Source organism: Neopelma chrysocephalum, unplaced genomic scaffold (genome assembly GCF_003984885.1).
Source record: "Neopelma chrysocephalum unplaced genomic scaffold, ASM398488v2 Primary Assembly neopelma1_23, whole genome shotgun sequence".
In the NCBI taxonomy this organism is placed as follows: domain Eukaryota; kingdom Metazoa; phylum Chordata; class Aves; order Passeriformes; family Pipridae; genus Neopelma; species Neopelma chrysocephalum.
The window spans coordinates 1,924,387-1,950,814 of NW_020897691.1; the positions used below are offsets into that span (position 1 = coordinate 1,924,387).

A 26,428-nucleotide genomic window follows, 5' to 3' on the forward strand; every position below is an offset into this window, starting at 1 on the left:
TACTCAAAACCTTAGGGATGGTTCTTTCAAAATGTACCAAGGTTATCCTAGCGGCACAGCAAATACTTTACAGACAAATAAAGAAGCAAAGTCTACATCCAGCCATTTTAGTCCAAGAATACACTCTTGAACACCTTCAGTTTTACAAAAAATGTATTCTGATCTACAAGCAGAGAAAATGGAGATGGATAAGGCTGTGAAATTAGCTTTAAAAAAATAAAATAAATAGGCAATCAAAATAGCATTCCAAGCTGTGGCTACCATAACATCCTGGAAAGTCTGGTCCCCACCTTTTAAGTATCAAACTGTCAGTAGAATGATCTTTTAAAAATATGATGTTCTTGATCACCTGACTTGGAGAAAAAGATTGTTCTAACTCAGTACAAGGGATTCAGCCATGTCATGGGACACCTAAAATAGACTGAATTCTGCAACCTGACCTCTTTAGTTATGTGCTTGCAAGGAAACGGTGCAAAAGAGTAAAAGTCTGTACCTCATCACTGATCTATACTCTGATCTAAGTCTGTACAGCGGAAGTTAGTTTTCACACTGAAGTGTGAAATTTATCTCTGTGTCTCACGCTGTTACAATGCTTTGTCAGAATTAATGCCTCCAGAATGTTTTCTATATAGAGGGAGGTGCCTTCTGCCCCGGCGACTTGGTAAAAGTCACTCACACAAGTAAGAAACCTGTATGTTACAGGGCAACAAACATGCTACACTTTAGTGAAAGAACAATCCAAGAAAATAAGCTGGATCCTACACTACACCATGAGTGCAAAGGGTATGGCCAACTAACATAAGCAAGAAAGTGGAAAAAAATAACAGAGGAAAAAGTTGTACATTGAAAATTCCTAGCCCAAGTCTGTCTGATCTCCTGGCAAGTTTTAGAAAGATGGAGATTTCTTCAAACCATCTTCTTGGAGAATTTCCGTACTGGGAGTCATCGCAGAAACAGCAGCACGGGACTAAACACTGCAAGATGAGGTTCCACAGCCACAGAACGGGAGCAGTAACATTTTGGCTAATGAACTGATTAGCAGCAGCTCCGACCCCAGCAACGCTGCTTTGGCAGACTTCAGCAAAGACTTCTAGGTATTCGTTCTGCCAGTAGGTTTCAGTCCCAACATGCTTGGAGTCCCAAGCCTTCTCTAAGTATCCTGAAAGCTCTTTAATTCAAATATTTTATGGAATGAACCAAGTAAGAAACAGGCAATAAAAGACAACTACTTTTCTATTATGACTAAAACTGTAGCTGCAATACAACAGAAGATGAAGTAGAGACTTAAAATCTTGGTAAGGATGAAATACTTTGAAGATTGTGGCTTATTTACCTTTAAATAGTCAAATTTAAGGTTCAGAACAGCAACTAAAAAGCATGCTTTACAGGAAAATGTTTTTAAATGGTCTGGTTTACCTGTGAACCTATGGTAAAAAATATATCAGAATTATCTAAAAATTAAAAAAAACAAGGAACAAAACGGTAAAATTATGATCTTTAGTACTTAAAATGCATATTGTCAGGAATGTACATTGCTGCCTTTGGCACACTATGACCAGACACATCACGTTAATAATAAATGCCAGGACTAGAAGTTCAAACAAGTTGGAACTTGTTCCATTGCCATATTTATAAGGAAGAAACAGAAAAGTCAGCTGTCACAAGTTTTTTTTTACATACCCTATAAAACTGCTTATTTGCAATTCCACTAAGTTTTGTTAGTCTTTTAGAATTACATTAGATCAATAATGGGGGAGAGGAGTTTACCACCATTATGGCTTCTGGAATGTGTACAGGAATTGAACAGGAATTATACTAATAGCAAAGAAATTAATGAGATAATCAGGAGCTCCCATCTGCAAGTCAGAAGCATTAAAGATACTGCCCAAGTGATCCCTCTTGGTCTTCTCTCCACATGATATTGTGCACCTGTTATACACAAAAGCTCCCTTCAGAATAAAGCAAATTCTGTAACAAAGCCAAGACCTGAAGAAGGAAGTGCACAGATCAGTCCTGACTTAAATTAGCATTTCCACAGGACCCATACAAGTTTACAAGCAACAAAGGAAATTCTTTGCAAGGACCAGAAATGTTTCATTTGCCAGAGTCAGGTATTACAGTGCAGTTCTGGATGGGTGCTGAAGAGTCACCACATATCATGGCAAAGGGCCCCAGGAGATACGGTTGCAGTCTGGCCAACCACCAAAAGACTAATCTGCGATGTTGAATACTCAGAGCCCCATTAGACACATTTCTTTTGAGTCAGTGGCTAGAGAAGTGCACATCAGTAATGGCTCCCTCCAGAGGCAGAACCCTCTCCTCCTGCAGCAAAGGCACCTGGTAACATAATTTGAAACAATTGGTACACTCCACATAAACTTAATATTCCTCTCTTTGTCTCAGTTAGTGACATTTTTCTCAGAACTGCATACAGGCTTCCTGATTTCATAGGCATCATGCCCATAAATAGGCCTGTCTGACCTCATAGCTAGCAATTTATTAGCAAAAATAACCATTTTAACATTTTAGCTCAGCTCTGAGGTCAAGCCAAAGATCTTTAGAGCATCAGTCAATCAAAATCAAGTCCCAGTTGCCCAAATGACCTAAACAATGTGCACAGCAACTGCAAGCCCCAGTGAGATTGTATACCATCCTGCTAGATCGGAAATTGTTTGCTCTGAAGAATAACACTTAGATTACCAAAGATCTGTACTGTCATTGCTCAAAGGAGCGACAGCTCAGATCAGGAATTTCCATCAGCAGAGAACTGAGTGACAAAAGTCTGAATAAATTCACACCACATCCTTTAATTTATGTGTCTGTGCTAGTTCTGGGCTACAGTAGGTCATAAAAAGCATGAGATCAGAACCCAAACAAAATTTACTACATCTCATGGTACCAGTCATTAGAGATCTGACTGTAATTAGACAGATGGAAGCAGAGAGCAGGCTTTTACGGCTCATTTAGTCTCTCTCAAGAATACTTCAAGAAATTGTCTCTTCTTTCAAATGAAAAAAAGAAATGCTTGTACACTCTGAAAAAGGAATTGTAAAATGGTACCATCAGAAAAATAAACATTTGTTGTAGCAGCAGTGCATATCAGAATTACCAGGATGTCATGGCCAGTACAAGTGGAGCAGTTTAGCATGCTAAAGTGTTCAGGTATTCCCAGATGGCACAAAGTTATTCTTACATACTTTGCGTTACCCTAAAACTAGATGAAGTGTTTCATCTCATTTCAATCTTTCCTCATAGACTTATACATAGCAAGTAAAACTCTTTTCCTCAAATTTGCTGGTGTTCCCAGCAGAAGCAGACATACAGTTAACCAGAATTACTTTGTACCTGTAGCATCAGATGAAAGTCATTGCATTGGCAAAATGAAGGAAGCAAAGTCAGCAACATCAGAAGTCAATTTAGCCACAGTACCTTAGTATTAGAAGCCTGCACAGTCCAGTTCAAGAGATTTGGTATTTTTAGGCAAAGTAATGCTCACCTCTTGCACACATTAGAGCAAATTAAGCTCATAAAAGTCTGCAATGTCCCTGAAAGTATATTCTGCACTGAATGATCTTCTAATGCCTCAGCTCTACTACAAACACATTCAGAATATTAAACCTATGGATTTAGGAGGAAAACAACCTCTCTCCTGGGGTAGGCCTGATTACCACTGCTGGGGAAAATGTGCACATTACAAATCCCAGCCTTGATAGCTTCCTCTCACTCCCATGCAATGGTGCTGGGGCCAGCCAGGTGCTGTTCCAATGTGCCCACTCCGGTCTGCTCCCCCACTATGTGGCACAGACAAAAGCTGTTGACAGGAGCCAGGTCCTACCCAGCTCTGCTTCCATTACTGGCACACACAGAGCAGACCAACTCACCGTGCTACCCCACACGAGGCTCTGGAAGATTCTGTGGCCATGCAGCAGAGCTGCAGCATTGTGTGCAGCTGCTGCCCTGTTACACAGCCCACCCCAGTGTCCCCCTTGCAGGGTGCTGAAATAGCAGCAGGTGACTCCAGTGGCCGTGACCATGTACATTGATGCTTTTCAGCCATGGTTCCAGGGCTCCAGGAGGGAGCAGAGGGATGTTTTTTTTTTGCTTCTCAGGTATTTCCTGTCAAAAAAAGCAGGTATTCTGAGAGGTAGTTCTCAAACAAAATGAAAAAACAGGTCAGTCTCAACCTTGTGCCAGACTTTTCCTTCTCCTGCCAAGCTGCTGAAAACTGGCTTTTAGGGCAGAAACTTTCTGTGGAAAATGAATGATTCTCACAGCACGGTTATTTGCCATGCAGAAGAGCAGCTTGTGCAGTCCACCAGCCTGGGTACACATCGCTGTAATAAAGAAATCCATGCCATAGGAAAGCTTGGGATCTGAATCAGAAATATAAAGAAAGGAGAAATCTAAATGAACCTGAGCTTCAAAAAGGCAGCTTGATGTCGTGAGGGTGAGGGTAATGGTCACTTGGCTCCCACGCTCCCTTCAGTGCCCAATGAGGGAGCAGAGAGCAAGGCATAGTAACTTTGTTTTTCATACCAGGGTCTCTTGCAGTCTGGAGCTGCATCCAGACCTCTCATATCCCCTTGGAGAGGGACAGAGCACTGTCATACTGTCATTTCTCTGTGGGACAGGTTCCTTTGTTTCTGGCAAAAGATATATTTGTACTTCATTTCTCTGGGAAAGAGCAAAAGCAGTTTCTCTGCAGGTATTTAATTTTAGATCTTTTCAGTCCCCAGACTTTTCCAGGCTTTTGCTCTGGGCAAAAAATTCGTCTATGGGAGAGAGCGTAATGAAAAGCTGGCATTAGTGAGGTCTATTACAACAAGCAGGAGGCTCTGAAGGAACAATGCAAAAGATGAACAAAGCACAGGAAAAACACAAAACGGGAAAAAATCTTTTGTTGGCCAAGATAACACCATATGTCATTTGCACCTATGAATCTGTGGCCTGTGCAATCATGGTGCCACAGGGGATAACATCATAGTAAGCCTGGAAGGCAACTCGACAGGTTATCTAGAGCATTCTTCTTCTTTGTAGGATTAAAAGTCCCTTTAATTCACAGGTGCAAGGTCAGAACTCACTACCCCTTCCTTTACCCCAGCAGTGACCAAACTAATCCCTGCTTATTCACACCCCTCAGTGTCTCGACTGAGACAATCTGAAAAATTTAGGACGAACTGGAGTGAATTTGTTTCATTAAGTAATTTCAGAAAGTTCAACGTCAATTTGTAAACCCCTTTAATGACACTAATCACCCTGTTATTGCTGTCTGTGTTCACAGAATGACAGAATCACAGAATATGATGAGTTGGAAGGGACCCACAAGGATCATTGAGTCCAACTCTTAGCCCTGCACAGGACCATCCCCAAGAGTCACACCATGTCCCTCAGAGTATCATCCAAATACCTCCTGAACTCTGTCAGGCTTGGTGCTGTGACCACTCCCCTAGGGAGCCTGCTCCAGTGCCCAATCACCCTGTGGGTAAAGAATCTTTTTCTAATATTCAACCTAAACCTCTCCTGACACAACTTCAGGCCATTCCCTCAGGTACTGTCACTGGTCACCACAGAGAAGAGATCAGTGCCTGCCCCTCCTCTTCCCCTCACAAGGAAGTTGTAGATTGCAATGAGGTCTCCCCTCAATCTCCTCTTCTCCAGGCTGAACACACCAAGTAACCTCAGCTACTCCTCATACGGCTTCCTGTCAAGGCCCTTCACCATCTTCATTGCCCTCCTTTGGACACTTTCTAACAGCTTAATATCTTTCCCATATTGTGGTGCCCACAACTGCATACAATATTCAAGGGGAGGCCACACCAGTGAAGAGCAGAGTGGGACTATCACACTTGCTTTACTTATCATTTAAATGCGGAGACTGATTTGCCTCTAGGTGAAGGTAAAGTCTGCACAGTGCATGCCTCAAACCAAAGAATGAGGGCTGCAAAAACAATGAATCCTCACACATTTTGTCCTAGTTACAGGGACCAGGTCCAGTTTATCACTACGCGGGTATAACCAAAACTGTGTATTCTACACCCTCTATGTCATTTGTGATGGACTGTTAATAATGGATCACTTGCAGCAGCTGCCCAGGGCACACCTGGCACCTCAGGCTACAAGCTGGGTGTTAAAGAAATGCTGTGAGGAAGGGGAGTGTTCTTCTGTTTTCACACCAATGACGGGAGGCATTAGCACTTTCACATCCAGTCTGAGGGGTCATCTCTGCTAATGGACCATAATGGACTGGCATAATAGGCACCTGCAACCACCTAGAGCATCAATGATTCCAAAAATATCCCATGACTCACAGAGTTAAATCACCCTTTGTGAAACTCCCCATGCTGGGGGAGATAGTGGGCATTCCCATCTGAATTTGAGCATAATAAATTTTGGGGGTTGGCACCACTCGTTGGAACCAGAGGAGGACCAGAACTCCAACAGGACTACAACTGCCACTCTTGACAAGACTGTGATCATTACTCCAACAGGACTGCGACCATCATCTGGACCAACAAGTTTTCCTTTCCTTCTACTTTGCACCCAAGGGGGCCATGTGGTGCTCAGCACAGGGGTTGACAAACACTGTTCTATTCTTTTCCCAGGGTGTGGGGTTATACGTCTATCTTTGGGGGTTAAAATCAGTTTTTCTCTGTGTCATTGTATTTATGGTAATATTTTTAGTAAATTGTAACTCTGACTTGTAATCTCTCTTGAGATGGGTTCATTTCTCCCTCCAGTTTACTTTTCAACCAACACACATTGCTATTAATTAGATGCAACCTTTCTGTCGCATTCACTGCAGCTGTCTCGGGACAGTTATAAGATAAGCGTCTCAATGGCAGAACTGCCCTATGCAAGAATCTACACTAAGCTGAATACCCTCTGCTATCCTAAGAGGGAAGCCCAGAAACCCTGAATGCTTTTCTTTCATTTACATGCATTGTCCTGCCTTAAAAATAGCTAGGGGTTAACGCACTTCAGAACTAAACGTGAGATTGTGCCATTTTTAAATTTCACAGCAAAATTCTCTCCAACTTACTGAGCAGACTCAAATTTCATCCTTCTCAAGCATCTGAAATGGCTTTTCCATCTGGAATGTATGTATGCATGTCTTAGAAGAGGTAAAACAAAGGCTCCTACCATTACGCAATTTTGAGTTGGAGTTAACACGTTAAAAAGAAGAAAGTTGTTTAAAAGATATAAGAGGTTTCTAGTGGCAGTATATCTTTTCATTTAACCTTTTTGGTTTTATACCGTGCTTCTGTTCACACAGATGCAGGGAGACTCACAGATGGGCACGGTGCTGCTGTGATACAGACCATAGCCAGCAGAAAAATGAGCTTTCAGAGAGGGTTCAGTGCAAACCTGTGCTGAGTTATGTGTAACTCTCTGCAAATGATCCTTAATAGTCATGGAAATGAGTTCCATTTGGCATGAATCACAAGAACTGCTAAGTGAGGGCTTCTAAAATGGGCCTGTTAGGAAAGAGAAATAATGAGCTGCTGTACTTTTTTTAACACTCATTAAAGTAGGACAGCTGTTGTTTAACAGTTAACTGCAGGAAATAAATGCCAAGAGTCATAGATAACTGCAGGTAAGGCTACCTGCCCTTTATCTGAGCAATTTGCATATCATACCCAAAGTATCACACAATCGAAGGTTGGCATTTTTTAAAACTATTTCCTAATGACAGGTATCAGGTATGGCTGTCACTAAGAAGGCGGCAAATGGATCATATCAAGGATCCCAAAAGTTCTCATGAAGAATTTCCAGCTAGGCAGGTGCACTACAGCTAAGGTATCATGCCGTGTGCTCTTTCATACCCAGTAGAATCACCATGGCTAGAACCTCTGGAGTGATAGTCCCTAAAGCATATGCAACAGGCTGCTCACAATTCCTTAACCACATGTTCCATGCCACGTGAAGCCTCTGCTGCAGATGAATAAACACTGCACCTTCTTGCTTTCATTGCAAGTCAAGTCTGTGTGCTGTTGAGGATTGCCTCCTTTGCCTTCTTGGTGAATGATAAACACAAGGCTGATTTATCTTCATAATATATCAGCTTGGAAGTCCAGCTATAGCTGGAAGGCGGGGGCTGTGATTTGAATCCTCACAGGCAAGGGCAAGAACCACAGACAGATCTTCTCAGCTGCTTACGCTCTGGACATCAGGGTCTTGAATTAGAGTGTGAGGGAAGAGGCAGCATTACCCTCCCAGCAGCTGTTACCAGAAGCAGCGGGAAGCTCTGTTCTGCATGAAGCACAGTGTGCTCTGAGCATCCTTTCTAGGTCAGACCTCTGAGGAGGGAGAGTACCTAGTTTGAGATGCAGTAATGACTAAGCTATTCCTCCCTCACAAAACTCAGGCAGGTGAGGCAACAGAAAGCATGAATTTATAATCCAAGAAAACGTCAGAGGTGTTTTTAGAGTGGGGCCAGGCATTTTGAAAATCATGTTCCTGGAACAAACTGTTCTTTAAACCAAAAAAATGAAATTGTTTATAAAACTGGTGTGCCTTCACCCCTTAACAGTGCTCTAGTGGCTGTGTTTCAGGGCATGTCAAACAGCTCAGCTTAATCCTCGCTGATTTAAATAGTCGAGGGACAGTAAGGAAAGGCTCAGGGTATGACTTACTTTTAAGCTGAGACACTGGGTAATTATATTAATTATTGGCTCAGACCAACTCAAATCGGGGGGGGGGGGATGGGGATAAAGGGAGAGGTCAAATTTCATGGAAGTATGCCCTATCCCATATCTAAGCCCCTGAGAGCCTACTGGGGCAGCCCCAAAGCACCTCTCAGACCGAGGACACCAGGAACACTCCCCCATTCCACACCCTGGAGCCCCTAACCCAGCCCCAGATTGGATGGCACAGTGGAAGTCTTGCCTGGGGGTGGAAACTGTGGCCACAGGGGCCATAGCACATAAAAAGCAGCAACATGTGCTCTCCATTGGTTGGTTTGAACCCTCCATTTTCTGGACTCCTGTGGCTGGACCTATGCTGGTTCGAAGGGTGGTAGCTATAATTTTCTTTTTCTCTCTCTTTCTCTACTTCTTCTTCTCCTCCTCCTCCTCATCTCCCTTCTTAATATTTTGGGTTGGATTTTGTTAAGTTATATGGGTTAGCATGTGCTAAGTCAGTGCTTTGTGGAATACTTTATTTTGGTTGAATATTACCCTTTAAACTTTTGCCAAGTACTCATATTTTCTAAAGCTTACCAGTAAAAGTACCTCCTGAGAAAAAGTGCAGCTTTTCTCCTTTGTGCTCTCTTTATGGTGTTAAAAGAACTGAAGACTTTTCTTACAATCTGAAGGGTGAATATTGTCAGAGCCTTTTATATTTTTAAAGTAAAAACCCTTCAGTGAGCTCGTAGCTTGGGGCCTGGAGTCTTACAAGCTGCTACAGTTACTTCTGACTGCATACAGTTTGTATGAGAATCCATATTTTTGCCATCTCTGTCTTTTGGTAGATATTATTCCACCACTTGCTCATACTGCCTAAATGAAGTGGAGAAGAGGTGCCTTTCATAAGGACCTAAAGAAAATAATAATGTTGCCATATAGTGGAGAAATTTGCCTGGAGGGAAACACCAGTATATAAGGCCCTCTTTGCTGTTATCCACCATATTTGACAATATGATCAAAACAGCATTGTTTAAGGAAAAAATTGTATGAAGATTGTTTAAAGATTCTTTGTTATGACTCAGAAACCTTACCAACACCTTGGAAATCTTAAACAAATTGGAATTCTAATGAAGGCAGTCTCACACATTCATATGTTAATATTGACTGTTAGCTTGTAAGAAAGACAACTAAATGTCATTTCCGAATATCTTTGTCCTTGCGTGACGGCAAAACAGAATTAAGCAGAGTATACATTCACCATACACTGTGACCAAAAAACGGTCCAAACAAATATTCCATAAACTGCTCTGTCTATGCCTTAGTGTAATCAAAACATAGTTGACTAGGCAGGAGCAAACTGTATGGCAGCTATCAGCATTCTTGGGGAATAAATGCTCCAGAGCAAAATTCTCAGTTTAATTCACCAAAGTACATTAAGTCATCACTCATGAATCAAATGTAGTTATGCCTTCAATAGTATGCTTACAATGAATGCTTTTATGGGTTAAATAGCGTTTTGGATCTGTTCAACATCAGATCTCCACAAATAAATTCAAGTCTCTCTTAATTTAACATTTGTGAGGACAGAGGAATTCCAACACACACATGTAACTTGCCACAGAAATGCAGGTGGTCCAGACAAGATGCTATAAGAAGTATTTTCTTTCTTAATGATTTTAAGCTCAAAGGGGCTGTAATCAAGCCATCCTGAAGCAACAAATCTAATCAACCTGAAGTATTCAGCATGAGAAGTCTGTAGAGCGTATGCTTCCCATGGGATTTGCAGGGTACAAAGATATTTCAAACCCAGAAAGATGCACAGCCATCCCAAGCCTGTTTTTAAAGAACTGTCAAATTCACAGTCAATATTAACACATCCATTACAGGAATGAAACAATTTTTTTCTAGCACATGTAACATTCACAGGCAGTATGTAGTGCAATATGGTAGGCAACACATAGCAGGAATAGGATTCAAAGTCCTGTTTTTGAAAGAGACTGAAACCTCTACAGAGCATATTAGACTATTCAGGCATCCTCTGAAACACTCAGCACCACTCAGGGCCATCCCTGATACGAATCTCATCGGGTACACCAATGAGAAAGGATATTCCAAAATAAGAAAAAGAACATATTTCAGCCAGCTGGACACTTAGAAAACTCCCAAAACCCCAAGCATCCAGGTTGCCTAAAACCATCCCTCCTCAGCAACAAAAAAACCTAAAAATACAACACCACCTGCATTAAGGGGTAGTTTCCTCCCAGTTTGTTGCTATCAAACACAATCTATATGAACAAACCTTTTTCAGGAACAGTTGGGGGAAAGTTGCCAACTCCTCATCTGTCTCATGCTACATGGCTGTCACATCTTAGGATAGGATTTGAACTCAGGTCTGGCACCAGCATCTTACGCTTCCAATCATACAAGTGATCTCAACCAGCAAACTGGTCACAAACAAACAGGCCTCCAGCATCATACCTTTGGGAATCACAGTGAGTAGGAAATCCTACTTGGTAGTCAGAACATCACTTTCATGGACAAGTCTGTCCTATCACTATCTGTCCACTGCACGAATGATAAATGCACTGCTCAACATGACTTACAAGTGACATAGTAGTGAACCCAGCAAGTATCAATTTTTCTGTCATGACACAACATGTTTGGTTTTCACTCTAGAGGGAAAAGCTTACAGCAGCAATAGCCAGTCTGAACATTCTGTAGGATGTATATACACTGTCATGCTCCATGGCAATGTATTAGGCAGTAAGGAATGAAAAATCTCTAAAAACTGCTTCTATTAAACCATACTTTGTTGCTAACTGCAAATGTGATCACATTCAGTCTGTGTTGACATGGCAGCATGCGTTTTCTAGCCTTATTGGACTTGTTCATTCCAAATTCATTTGGATTGCCTCATCTGCTATAGCAAGTCCCAGCAGATGGCATTGTGTTACAAGGAAACATTACCCTGGTGCCAGTTGCCTTTCTCTCAGCTCTACGAGTTCAGAGGGGAGTTTTAAACTTCTCTTTCCTTGAGCATATTCTTACATTCTTCTTGCTCCTGTCGTTTTGCCAAGCCTAGCATATAGTTACGACATTTCAGCTGAGTATAAATACAGAGGAACAAAGCCAGAAAGAGATAGGAAAACTTTGTGACTTTTATCTTCATTCTTGTAGCTCTGTTTCAAAATACCTCACCTCCCTTTGCTCCCCAAGGCCAGAATAATCTTCATGTCAGCCCTGGCACTATATACAACAGGCTGATAATAACTGTCGTCTCTCCTGATATGCTGTGGTCTTGTCTTTTCTAGGCAGATTTCAGCACTAAGGCAAGAGTAAATTGAGTGCTGAAATATCTCTGAATGCAGGTGCCAGTGAGACATAAAAGGTTTAAGCACAGGCATATGAATAAAGTTGTTTGTAGTTCAGTGAAAAATAATCCAGAATGGCAGATTGAAACAGTGGGGGTTTCCAGACCTATTAAATAATGAGAGCTGGGGATGCAGGTACAGCAGCCTCTCAGAACTGTTGTAACTGCTAGCATTAGTATTCAGTTCATATTCATCTGCCCTTCCATCTCTTTTCCCAATTCCCTGCTGATCCAGCTCTTTGTCTTCAGGACTTCTGCATGGCTGGCTTTGTTCCTAAGATTAAAAATCATATCATGCAGATGGAGCAAAGCCGTGCTGTGATTCAAGGTTACAAAGATTACAACAACAGTCCTTAGCTCAGTCCGTGCTCTTGTATGCTACTGAGTCATGCTGAACTGTTGTGCCCAAGCACATGAAGCTGGACTTAGAAGTATGAAAATCTGGTGATAAGTCCTGTAATGCAGTAGTTCAGGGCCATATAGGTCTGCCAGTGTGAGATATAATTCCCTCATCTTTATTACACAGCTGGTGACCATGAAGCATCTAGCTCCCTAGTGACTGTAGCCAGGTAAAATCAATGAGGAACAGGCATCAGCAAAGAGCTGGAATAAGTGGAATCACTTAAAAAGGAAGATATTTGAGTGTAATCAATCTGTTCAACTGTGGAAGATGCATAAAAGCAATGAGATCAAGTTAATTTTGGTTCACTAAACAGAGCTTCTTCAGCATCTGCTTTGCTTAGTACTCTGCTAGTTTGCATGCCCAGCTGTATCAATGCATTTATACATTTGAGAGCCCTTATTCAATGTCACTAACTGTTCCCTGTTTAATTGCTGGAAGGGCATCATTTCTGTGCATGAGATTCTGACTTTTGATAATTACTGACACGAGCAGGAGTTCCTCTATCACTCTGTTGCTTGCAAAAGAGCTGGCATTTTAGTACCTTTTTCCTTGCACTTTCTATTATCCAGTCACAATCTGATCCAGATGTAATCATGTTGTGTGTGTGTGTGTGTGTGTAAAGAAATATCACTACTGTGCCATAAGAAATCTGGAGAACCTTTGCTCCTGATGGAATACATTGCTCACGGTGTCAGAGCACAGACTCGGCAGCGACTGGCCAGACATTTTAAAAAGTCGGTCCGTTTTAGTCTCGGCAGTGCGGGCAGCCTGCTCCGTCTCTTGTGCCACATGCTGGCAAGAGCCGCGACTTACAGCTTCCCAAGAACAGGGACACTGTCAGTGGGTAGCTGGAATATGCAGCTCAGGTGTTCAGGGTGGTGGAAAAATCCCGTCAGCAGAGGTATGGGAGGACGTGCTGGCACACCGCCGAGCTGTGCGGGGCACCTTGCACCCACAGAGCTCACATCCGACACAGCTGGTGCACTCCTGTGTCCGGACTGTGCTCTGCAGCACGCTGGCAGGGTGCAGTTGCTCACATGAAACACTAAAATATTATCTTTTTCTGGGCCCTGTGCAGACTTCGACTGGCTCCTTGGAGGCCCACATGTCTGTGTGGTGTTCTCTGTTCTGGTGCTGCAAATGGTCATGGCTTAATCTCTTGGGCTGTACAGGCTGTGGAGGGGTGCTTGTCTTTTTCCATTCTTCAGCTTTCTCCTTTGAGGCTGTGCATTGCTTCTGAACAGGATTTATCACTAGCTGAAGAGGGCCACCTCTTTTCAAAATCTGTGCAGTATAGCATTTTTATATGTCACAGATCAGCATTTGAAACAGATAAATAAACATAGTGTATTATTAGCAAGTGCTTGATATGCTAGGACTTGGTCCAGAACCCACTGAAATTGGAATTTTTCCCTAGGCATTTAGAGAAAATAGCTGAGGGAAAAAAAATCAAGATTAAGTCTAACATCTGCTCAGTGTCTGTGACATGCTGTGTCACTGAACTATTTCCTAACTGATTAGCAAGTTCCCAAATCAATGTGGAAAAGGCACATACAGGGTTGATATCAAAACCTTCTCTCCCCTCTCTGAGCTGTAAGCGGGTAAGGAACACAACTTGCTAGTTTGCAGTCTCCTTACCAGACAGGTAGTCAAAGGAATTCACTAGAGAAAACCGTGACATTTCTTTCTTCTCCCTTCTTCTTAAAGTAATTTTTTTGGCAAGGACATAAGGCCATGAATGATTACAAGGGGATAGGTACCAAGTGCTGCGGGTGAGAAGGGAGGGTTCATTGCACCAAGTTTCTAAAGGTTATAACAAAATGGTTTTCAAAAATCCTCATACAGCTTCTTACTGTGACTCCATTTTTGATATGTGAAAGATTGAACTGAGCTTTGAGTAGCACCAAAAGACAAAATTCAGTGTTTCAGGATGTAAGAGGCAACGCTAGAGGAAGGTATTAGGTTTTTACTTAAAGGAATATGTGGCAGCTGAGAGGTAACAGAAATTCTGGTACAGCGAAGGGACTGTTTCTTTAAGATGTACGGATGATTTTTCCCCACATAATATTCCTCCCACACACATAATATTCCTCACACACACACTTGTAAATAATCTGCACACCCACAGCCTTCTTGGTAGCCAGTTAGATGTCACTAGCTAGGGTCAACATCTCTGCATCCTTCTCTCCCGCACTGGGCTTCAATACAGCTCTCATCCTCCCTAAAATACTTTGAAAGCTGTAGGTGGGCAGATCACAGCCAGAGTATTTCTCCTCCTTTACTTTCATGATCTCTCAGCTCGCACAAAAAAATTTGGTGGTAAAGAAGAGATGAGAAGGAAGAGCAAAATTGTCAGCAATTCACTTTGCTCTTTACCTCATCTTTCAGCCCGTGCCTTCCTTTCCATCTTCTGTTTCTCACCTCTGTCTGCTGATGAGCGCATAAGTGGCTAATGGTGAATATCCTGTACTCAGAGACAATGCTGAAGGTCAGGGTCATTCCTGGGGTTGCCCACAATAAAGTATTTATATGTGCTAGAGCCACATATGTGCTTTATGCTCCTTGCTCCTCCTGTGTGTATCACAGCAGGATATCATTTCAGCAAAACTCAGTCAGCAGGAACAAGGAAAAAACCCTCTTTATTCTCTCTCTAACGTTTTTGCTTCATAAGCTCTCTGGGGCAAGGACTATATTTTTTATTACCTGTCTGGGAGGAAGTGGCCTTGATTTCTCAGGCAGCTTTAGACACTAAAAAAAGAGCAAATACTGAACGTCAGCAACCTTACAGGTATGGGCAGCCAGAGGCAGCAGGTGTTCATCTCACATGACAGGTATGAAACATGTCCTCTAACAAATGTAAAAATCCTTAGCAGGAGGCGGCTGATAATGTACAATCCCAGGAAATTCATGTTTCATGTTGAATTTAACCTAATACCTGCTGGGAAAATTCAGTGAAAGTGGTAACACTTTAAACTTGGAGTGCCAAGTGGTTACGGTGTGGTGGTGCATTCCCTCTCCTCTTCCTTCTCCTCCGGCTGCACTGTGATCTCAGAAATGCTCATGAGGCCTTAGCCTTGATGAACAGCACCTGGGCTAAGCCCCTCTTGAGCTTATGAGAAACACTGTCTACTCCCAGGAACTTAAGCTGTCTAATGAGCTCCTGATTTTTAACAAACAGCCTTGGGAACTTTTCTTGCCTGAAAAACAACCCAAGTGGAACAACATTTTTGTTATCAAACTTCCAAAGAAAGTTACTGACCCAAATTGTGGCCAGGATGAAAAATTACTGTGACTAAACCCAACTCTCTTGTGATTCTATAAACAGCAGTCCTCAGTGAGATCCTCGGAGCTCTCCTGGACCACAGCAGGTTGCAACCAGCAATCTTCCTCTGAGTGGGACTATCCTCAGACCTAGCGGACTCTCAAGTTTGCAATATTTGAAGGACTGCCGCCAAATGCCGAGGACAGAGCCTGGGCTGATACAAAGGCATCCTACACAAGTCCTTCACTGAATTTGAGGAGAATTTTTCACAGATATGTACTTAGTACATACTCTTTAGGTCTGTGTGCATGCGAATGTGAATATGCTGTAGCAAATGTACTATGAAGGTTGCTCTCTTAGATTCTTAAGTACATTAGATTTGTGAACCTTGCCAGTGAACTTTGTTGCGCTTTCACTTTTATATTAACCCTGCTTTTGCTGTTATCTTTGCTGTGATTCTTTAAGCAACCTAAAACACTCATTCGCTACATATGGTTATCAACATGATGCATCTCACCAGCCACTTTATATCTCTGTTTTATATTTCTCTAGTTTTATTTCACTTATTAGAGTAAAATAAAATTACTTTACTCTGAGCCATTTTCCAAGAGGAGCTATTAACAGGATGGGAACAATAAAGTCACTTGTGTATTTCCAGCCCTTCTGAAACTGCAGGCTGTTTCAAAGCTCTTCTTGCTGTCAGGCCACCACTCATTGCATAAGTTTTTGTGCTGTAGCAGAGTGGGACAAGATGATCACAAGAGGACCTTATTAACATAAATGATTCTGTGCTTCTGTGAATACCTGATTAAGTATTTCAGATTAAATTGGCTGCTTATTCAAATGCTTTCTGGCACTGTTCCCAGTGTGGTGGAGCAGCAGAGAGCACAGACCCTGGTCACAGAATAGTTAGGGTTGGAAGGGACCTCTGGAGATCATGTAGTCCAGTCCCCTGCCAAGGCAGGGTCATCTAGGGCAGGTTACACAGGAACACATCCAAGTGGGTTTTGAATGTTTCCAGAGAGGAAGATTCCACAACCTCCCTGGGCAGCCTGTACCAGCCAGGAGGGAGGTTTGGGCCTGGTAATTTCTCCCCTCTGGACCCAGCGAGGGCCTGGCTGGAGAATGAGGACATTTGAAGGAGGGGCAAGGTTCCCTGGCCAAGAGGGAATTGCAGCCAAGCTGTGCAGCGCAGTGGGCTCAGGGAGGGCCTCCAGGGCCCTTTCCCACAGGAAAGGTGGGGTTTGAGCCCGGTGTGTCAGAGGGAGAGCTGCCACCCCTGAGCAGTGGGGACCTGTCAGCTGCAGCCCTGCAGAGGCCAAAGGGACCAAAAGGTGCGAGGACGCAAGGGTTGGTGCCATAGTCAAGACGGTGTGAAGGACCCTGTCCTTCAGAGGTGGTGGGCACAGGGGCACAGCTGGCCGGGCTGGCAGGGCAGGTGCAGCCATGCGGGCACAGCCTCGGGGCCTGCGGGCAGCGGCCGGTGGGGCCAAGAGCACCCAGTGTCACTCGCAGCAGCTGTTGAAACTGCCGGTGCCCAGCGTCCGTTGGAAGATTCTAGTGGCCAGAAGGTTCTAGAAGGCTCTCTGCAGTTTTGGCAGTTGCCACAGCAGTTGCTGCAGCAGTCAAAGGCTGCTCGTCTAGCCTGGCACCTGTGCTCTGGCTGTATTGGTAACTAAGCCTCACCTCCTTTTTCCATTCCCCCAGCCCACACCAGCTGTACTGGGAAGGCCAGGGTTTGACCCCAAACCAGGGACCTGAGGAGGTTTTGCAGGCACCGCTGAGGGGTAGAAGCTGCTGGGGAAGGAGTGGGTGTTACACAGCAGAAAATCCACTGAGAAATCATTGCTGGCTCAGAAGGGCCCTGTGCCTCCCACTGTTGGAGACTGGGGAGTATCCAGGAAATTACCACTATGTGCATGGCCTGTTCTCAAATTATATTGCTGGACCTCCTCTTTTGGCCACTGTCAGAGGCAGGGACTGGGCTAGAAGGACCTTTAGCACATGTTGTATGTAATTTTAGGAAGCTCTTCAAACTGCTCTCTCCCTGAACATCAGGGTGTTTTTTGACGGCCTAAGTGCAGGCTACCTGTTGCAAAAGGAAAGGTATATGTGTGTTAAACCATATAACAGATCTAGTGGCCTGTGCCATACCTGTATTTTGTAACATACACCACAAAGTCCTAGACAATTTACAGAGCCATGTGAATTTCCATGCAGAACCAGTGTTGAAATAAGGGTATTTAACTGAGCAGATGCTGTGTTTTAAGACACTTCTGATATAACAACTGAAAGGCACTATGTCTATACCTTGGATCAAGTCCAGGCAAAAATAATATATGCCATGCTAGCAGCAGTCATGCCTGTATTTCAGGAAATCTAAGTTTTCTCAGGGCTAGCTTTGGAATCCCCCCTGAATTGTTGCTACAGGATAAGAAAAAACAAACTAAGATGCCAAGCCAAAGTTTTACAAGTGAAAACCTAATTAGAACAAATATATTCCTACAAATTGATGATTGCAATTTTCCTATGCACATTTTTATCAAAAATAGGGAAATTTGAAGTACGAATTTTAGTATTTCTGTGAGTTCTCTTAAGATTCTTTGCTGTCGTTGGCTCTGGTGAAGATAGGGCAATGGTGAGTCATAGTCATAAAAAGTAGATTGTAAGACTACTTCGGATGAAAAAGATTTGTATACATAAACTAGAAGTAATAGGGGAATCTGTGTGCTTATTTCCTAAGTTTGAGGTTCTGCTTCACACTCAGTGAGTTTTAAGGTGGAATAAGAAAGGAGGATTTCTTATAGATTTCTTTCATTGTATGTAAATAAGGACATTTTAAGGTATGTGAATATGGTCATTCCTTTTTCAGTTCTATTGGGGACCTTGAGATCCGTGACACAAGTGGTTATCTTTTAACCTCAAGGGCTGACAAAATTACACAACTGAGGTCAGTGCTATATATTAAGATGTGCACTGTAAGGTACAGTACACTACATTTATAATCAGTGTGACTTGCTGCTATTTACCATCAATAAAATGCTGGAATTGAGACTCTTTGGTTCTTCCAGTGGTGATAGATAAGCTCAGTCTACTGGTTGCTGTGCATAACTAAGAGTTAGGACTGAAGATGTTCATAATTTTTTTAATACTTGCATTAAGACATTCCTCTGTCATGTATGGGATTGTTAGAGTTGTCTTATTTTAAATTCAGTACAGTCAAGCACCTAAGCTTTTGCTTTTTTAATTCTGAGGGACACCATAGAAAACTGATGCACAGATTTTCTGGCCAAACTAGAAATAGAATGTTTTCCGAAGGCAAAGGAGGTGATGAATGCGCCCGAGATGACTGAAAAATGGTTGCATGCAGGCATGCCAGGATCAGAGTCCTAGGACTAGCAGGCTTAATTCACATGCAGTATGTACTGCAAAAAGTACACTCATGTCCTGAAGTGCTCCCGAATTGCCCTAGGAAGATGGTGGATAGGAGCCTGCTGACACTAACAGAGGCTGTCTTCATGGTTCTCAGGAATGAAGAAAGGTATCAGGAGCAGGTTATAGGCCAAAATAACCTTAGGGACACAAAGATGATTAGAGGGCTGGAGCAGCTCTCGTATGGAGACAGGCTGAGAGAGCTGGGGTGCTTCAGCCTAGAGAAGAGAAGAGAAGGCTCCAGTGTGACTTCACAGCACCTTCAAGTACCTAAAGGGGACGTAGAAGAGAGCTGGAGAGAGACTTTTTACAAGGGGGAATGGCTTTAAACTGACAGAAGGCAGGTTTAGATTAGATATTGGGAAGAAACTCTTTACTGTGATAGTAGTTAGACATTGGAACAGATTGCCCAAAGAAGTTGTGGATGCCCTATCCCTGGAAGTGTTCAGGACCAGGTTGGATGGGGGCTTATGAGCAACCTGGTCTAGTGGAAGCTGTCGCTGCCCACAGCAGGGGGATTGGAACTGCATGATCTTTAAGGTCCCTCCCAACCCAAACCATTCTATGATTCTATGGTAATTGATATGGTGACTCATACCAAGCTCACAAGCCACAAGTTCAGCACCATCAGCACAGTGACATTTTGTCAGAGCTCTAGGTTACATTCCCTGCTCTCTCAGTCGCAGTCCCTGAAGGGGTCTTGGCACCTCTATGATGAACATAGCAAAAAATATATCCTCTGCACTGTTGAGTGGTAGTGGCACAAAGTGTGCTTCTCTGTGTCTGCTGGCAGGAGAAACTAATCTGCTTTAACTGATACTCACAAGGCTTTTAGTCACGTGCAAAGAAGAATGAAGTAGTTTGCCCCTCTGTGAGCCACCTTGAAAGACTGTGAACTCAGGAAACTTGCCTACAACAGAACTGTAATAGTTCAGATTTCTTTGCTGGTCTCTTTGTCAAAACAGATTTTGTTTGCGTTTTTGTGCTTTCTGTGGGAATTGTTTGACAATGACAGCAGGCTAGAAGTCTTTAAATGGCACATAGGATTTTAGGGAGCAAAACTGGAGACTACGGTAATAAGCCCCATCACTACATCAGTCAATTCAGAGCCTTCACAGTAGAGTTATGGCTTCTGAGAATCAAAGAGTCTTTCTTTTCTGCAGCTATATTTGTCTCTTTTTTAGCTGGTTTCACAGTTAACCAGGATTTCTCAGTCTCAAAACTGTGAATCTTTTTTTTTATCTTTTTTTTTTTAAATTTCAGTTTAATTGCTGTGTCTCTGGGTTTCTGTTTTTTAAGATATGTGTCAACAATTCATGTTACTGAAATTCTTTTTAGATTTTTGTTTAGGGGTTTTGTGGCAACTCCCCCATTGCTGAAAGGATTATAGTAAATTCCTTATTACTCTGCTATCACTCCAGAGAAACTATTCCTTCACTTGGACAGCAGAAGATTTAATGGACTAGTACTAATGAAAAGGGTGCAAAGGCTAATGCAGAGGCCAGTAAGAGACTTTCTGGGGCAGAAGACCAGTCCCAGCTTTATCATATGTCAATGCTGGATGTAGTAAAAATCCCTAAAACCAGAAGTAAATCCAAACCAAAACAAAAACTCCCTACTCATCAGATAAAGCAAAGGAAATTATTTGATTTACAGTCTGCTTCTACAGAAGGCCTCAACACTACTGTGTGTACAACCAATGATTCAAATAACTTGTTGACAATTGATATAATTATTTCTAAATATTCATGATTAGAGTCCTGGAATTACGTGATTACATCTAGATGTATGCATCATAAATGCAGGAGGTACAGCCTAGATGAGGAAGAAATGTGATTTTATGTTTCAGTTTATTCATTTTTACTAGGTAAAAGGACTCAGAAAGGTTAATTTTCATGATCCTCAACAGACACTGAACTTGTCTTCATTTCTTTTGGTAAGGTAAGTAGTTGAACCTCCTCAGTTATGAAACAGCGAAACTCACTGTGGTTTTTAATATTTAGGAAGACTAAAAAACACCTTCGAGTTGTGTGACATGCAAGTAACGTGAGTATTTATATTTTCTTTCTACAAAATCAAGTCTGCAGTGCTAAGATAAGTAGGTTATTCCTAGGAGAACATAACCATTGGAGAAGCAGCAGTTAATTCAAAGTTAATTTGCTTTTAATCCATCTCAGCGTTTTTGCCTTTCTCTCATGATACAAATTTAAATTTCATGTTTTCTTCTACTGTAAATTCAGCTATGTACTTATGGTTGTTTAGCATTTTACAATTACACTGGTGCTTAGAAGGTTTTAGTATGTATAAGATAAGCATCTGAACTTGATTATTTTTTTTTTACATCTTTATTAGAAGCCATGATGAAGCTACTGGATCTGATTCTGCTACAGCTGAGAGTAGTGTTAAGTTAGGATTGATTGCTGAAGTAAAATCATTCTGCAAGCAAAGTACAAAACTGACTGTAAAGTTCTTTGGTAAGACCATTTTTATTAAAAATGTGCATTGATTTTAATGGCATTGTATCTTCTTACATGAGGGAATACTGCATCTAAACAATTGTCATCACTCTAAACATCCTGTCCACCAACGGCTTGCACTATTGGGTAAATTCCTATGGAAGCAAGCAGAAACTCTCTAGGAGACCAGAGAATTAATTACTGGCTCAAAACAACTGAAGTGGGGGGGGGGGGGTAGCAATGCAAGTTCTGCTGGGGTGGGGCTGTACTCTGCTCCACACCTTACCACTGGAGCTTCTGGTCCAGCCCCAACATGGCTACCAAGCCACTGGCACAATGAAAGCCCTACCTGGGGAGAGGGCCCTGGGAGACCAGAGCAGATAAAAGGCTGTGACACAGGGGTGACGCTGACAGGCCCCACTGCCCTGGACCTTACAGCTCCTGAGACCTCTCTGGATCCAGGGTGGTGACTACTGATCTTTCTCTCTCCTTTTTCTCTCTTTTTCTCTCCTCTTGACATCCTGTTCTCGAAATCTGGGTATCTTAAAGTCGGACTAAGTCAGTGCTTTCTGAAGTGCCTTACTTTGATTGGATGTTTGCTTTAAAATTCGCCAAGTAGCTTATTCTCTAAAGTTTTCCAGTAAAAGTTTACTGTTCAACCTCCTGAGAAGTTCGTTCTTTTCTCCCGTGCACCGCCAAAGGGAATCAAAGTGCCTAAGCCCCTTTAAAAACTCGTCGAGTGAACTCAGGGTGTAACAAACTCATTGCCAATTTATGTCAAGATTGGAAGTATCTCACAACAAATTACTATTACAGAAGAATCCTACTGGCTAGATGAGCTTTAGTTAATACTTAAATCACAGATGTATTTCTGTTTATTAATTTATTTTGAGTTAACTGAAAAAAATCACCGTGCATTTACAAATATGTAATCACATTTTAATTTAGATCCACTTTTATTTTAAGGATGTCAGACTGCGTAAGTGAAGCCCTTCAGGAAAGAGGTAAAAATAAACGAGACTTACTGGAACTCTTTTTGCATTCCCTTTCCTCTGGAAGCCTTGTCGTTGTATACAACTGCCTGGTCACAGAAGCTTATCTGTCTAAACAGAATACATTAAGTCAAACTATAGCACTTTTTTTGGAAACGGATACCAGTACTACATATGCTCTTATGCTAGAGAATCAGCAATTGAAGAGTGAAGATTTCAACATGCTAGAAAATACTGGCATGACCTCTGCTGGCAGAGGAAAGTTATCAACAGATTTTAATGCTCAGAGTATTGAAACCTCAGCTGAAAAGCACTCTCTGCAAAGAGGCTTCTCACTAACTCATGCTGACCAAGAAGGCAAAACATCCATTTCTGGAATCTCTGATCCTCTTAAAGTTGCTGAAGAACCTCGGGCGCAGAATTTAAAACCTGATCTAGAGATACCATATCAAGCCAAAATCGCATCAATACCACTATCTTCTTTCCCATCTAAACTACAGCAACTACTGTCAGCTGCAGCAAAAAATGTCTCTGAAGTACGGCAAGCTACAGAAACAGAATCTGTAATTTATGTATGGCCATTAATAAAGTTAGAAGAGGCTTCCAGCTCCTTTTGGAACAATTTTTCAAAGTCTTTAATACCAATCAGCCAAAACTTTCCAAGACACTGTTCTAGTCCTGACATAACTGAGGATGTGAAATGTTCCCAGATAACCCCAGAGAAACAAGAGCCAGCCAGAAAGACAACAAGATCCTATCCTCTTATTGTAAAATCATCTAACACTGTTGTTTCAGAAATGTTGATGTCACTTATCAATATGAAGAATAAGGATTATAAGGATATGTTACCACTTTCATCTATCAGTCCTATTGGAGTGCAAGCGGAAATTCCTCTCTTTCAGGGAAATGCTCTAATGATCTATAATAGGCAAGTCTATCTTCTATATGTAATGAGGCATGAAGATCTGACAGCAGAAAGGGAAATGGTTTGCCATCATCCTATGTTGCTTGTGAAGACCATGGTTTGGCTCATTACATGTGGTTCTATCCATAATCTACCTTTCAAAGATCCACATCCACTGCTGCCAAGAGACGATGCTGTGAAACAGAACATAAAATGTCTTACAACCTGTGCTACCCCCACACACCAAGACAAAACGTCAAATGAAACACATTCCTTTTCACACGAGACGACTACCATCTCTCAGCCCAAGAACTGCTCCCCTTCTACTGCGAAGACGCAGCAGGTAGTAACCTATGATGATCAAGTGATTGTCTGTGTATTTACAGTAAATTACTTTCCTCTTAGATATAGCTGAATGCAAAGTGCATTATTCAGAATATCGCTGTGAGAGATGAGTGACCTGGTTTTGTTCACATTTTTGTGGGGAAGCCAAACACAAATCCAGTGGACAAAATCACTGTAGAGTAAACTGAATTAAGGCTTGGAGGTCTATAAGACTTTACTGTTTAAAAAGAAAATAAAATAATACTGAGGACAAAAATAAATCTTGAGATATATCAAGATTTTTCTAGTATTTGAACAGGACAAAAGCACTGCACTTAATGGGAGCAGCCTGTTGCCATTTAGAGAACACTAGAGCAGAATTTAGTATAATGGCAAGATATTTCCCAAGGGAGAAGGTGGGGTTTCTGAAAACAGGTGATGAGTGCTATCATGATCACTTTTTAAAGTAGCAGTGGAAGAATAGAGAAGGGCTGGCTTACAAGGTCCCTCCTGAATTAGATTCCTCTGGCAAAGCCACATCCCCAAGGTAAGAAAAAAAGCTGTGAAGATAAACTGGGGTGGGAGAAAAATTACTATCCAACACTCACTTCCTGACAGTCAAGTTCTATTCTTTCCTGTTTCAGTTCCTCAACAAGACTGTATCTCCATCCAAAGAAAGCTTGGAAAAAAGAAATGAGGAAGAAGCACCTCAGGATAAAGACAAAGAACTAAGAAAGAAATTTGGTATTGTTAAAGATGTAAGGGTCAATCTCACCAGGCTAAGTCCCTCTGAACTTAAGAAGTATAGTGGTAAAGCTCCTGCACATAAAAGGAAGGTAACCACTAAGGCAAAGAACTGACAAAAAGTGCCAAACATACTTACCTAGCATATACAAATATGAAGTATGCTTCACCTTGAAATATTCATTACACAACATTAGCACACTTCTCAAAAATTTTGAGCATTTGACCTCATGATATAAAACATTTTCCATTCGAGAATCTCACTACAGTTAGTTTTAAAATGTCAGGATCTCTCTATCTTCTTTTTTCTCCCCCAGTTCTTGCAAAAACTGCAGACAGAATGCCAGCTATTGCTGAAATCTTTTCTGGGTCTCTATTCTGGTTGGCGCTCATACAACTGCAACTGAAACTAGAAAAAGTGCCTTCTGACCTCTTACTGATAGTAATGGTTTGCAGTCAGTCTGTGCCAGTGTGTATCTCATAGGCAGAAACAGGAAGCTCTTCATACCTGTGCTAGGGTCTTTCTGGTTTGGGCATATTGCTGTTCATTTTCAGGTGCCAGAAGCACAAACCACATATTTATAGTCATTGGCCTGATTTTGAAAGATTTTGCCCTATGGCCTTGCTTAGAAGTATCTTTTGGCAGTTTTGCTTGGTATCATCAGAGACTCTGGAAATAGGTGTTTGCTTTCTCTAACCCCTCAGATTTTCAAACTCTCAGTTCAGACTGGCCTCTTGTATCCATTTTCTGTTTTTCTACAACAAAGTTCTTAAGACTGTTTCAGCAGGCAAACTGCACATGCATTTCCAAAAAAACCTTTGTTCAAGTTTTTATTCTACAGGTAAATTAATGACCAATAATGAATTAGTATTTCTCCTAGATCTGTCTATTATCTCTTGTTCAGCATTAAACTTCCATTTCTGTCAACTGGATTTTAAACTGTCATGACCCAACCTTTCCAAGATCTCTGAGAATGGTCTGCTTTTGTTGTCCCTGAGCGGGAGCATCATTGGTGTACCCTCAGCATTCATGAAAATATACTATATCTTTTTGTGAAATATTTCAGGGCCAGGTAAAGCAAAAATTTCCAAAGAATATATTGAAAAAGCACAGGTAAAACACCTAGATTTTTTACCTTTGTGCCAATACCCTAATGAAACATCCATTGCAAGAAAATTAGTGTTGGCCATCATTTCTCCTAAATATGCTGAGGCAGACTCTGAGGGTAGTCAAATTTTTATGGTGTTTCTCCATCTATACATACTATAATTTCTCAGCATACGTTCCAGAAATCAAATAGGATCAAACACCTAGTGAAACATTTTATGTTTGGATTTATTTTACAGCTGTTTTACACAGATGCTTCCACTTGCTGAACTGCAATGGAGCACTTTCAGTTACAACAGTGTTATTAGTAGTTCTCATGAACCTTAACAGTTATCATGACTGTTTTTCAATATTTTCTGCTGCCATGTCTTTTCTTTGCAGATTATATTCACTTTTGTTACACTCTGTCCTTTTATGCAGACTCTGATCTTTGCAGTTAGACTCATTAAAGTAATAAAAAGATGCTGCATCTTTAAATTGTTCCTCATTTCTGTCTTTCTCTGGTTTGTGTATGTAAAGGTTATGACAGTGAGATTAACCTACATTTGTTGAGTCTTGATGGAGGACCCTTCAAATGCAAGTGCCCCTTGCTAAAGGGAACACGTCTGCAAAATGTTTTGGTTTATATACATGATTTACAAGACGAGTAATTATCAAAGTAACTGGAATACTGAAATTTCTAGAAAGACAAACATCGTATTCCAATGTTGGATGCAATGGAAGAAAAATTGGCAAGGATATAACTAAATACATAACACATATACTGTTCAATATACAAAAAATAGTACTCAAAGAGAAAAGGGGTTGCT

The 26,428-nt window shown here is 41.7% G+C and overlaps 1 protein-coding gene across 8 annotated transcripts in view; it reads left to right on the top strand.

Moving 5' to 3' along the window:
* Positions 1-8,922: 8,922 nt before the first annotated feature.
* LOC113968003 overlaps positions 8,923-26,428 on the top strand; it is a 28,279-nt gene continuing 10,773 nt past the window's right edge. The window contains exons 1-5 of one of the 8 annotated variants that reach the window (XM_027684147.1): positions 8,923-9,015; positions 21,444-21,565; positions 22,514-23,786; positions 24,412-24,525; positions 26,001-26,186. In XM_027684147.1, the coding sequence (XP_027539948.1) occupies positions 22,515-23,786; positions 24,412-24,525; positions 26,001-26,171 (1,557 nt within the window). In that variant the 5' untranslated portion in view covers positions 8,923-9,015; positions 21,444-21,565; position 22,514 and the 3' untranslated portion in view covers positions 26,172-26,186. Of the gene's footprint in view, positions 9,016-16,639; positions 16,660-16,797; positions 16,994-17,083; positions 17,331-21,443; positions 21,566-22,513; positions 23,787-24,411; positions 26,187-26,428 lie in introns of those variants that run through there. The other 7 variants (XM_027684172.1, XM_027684162.1, XM_027684154.1 and 4 more) reach the window with 7 other exon arrangements.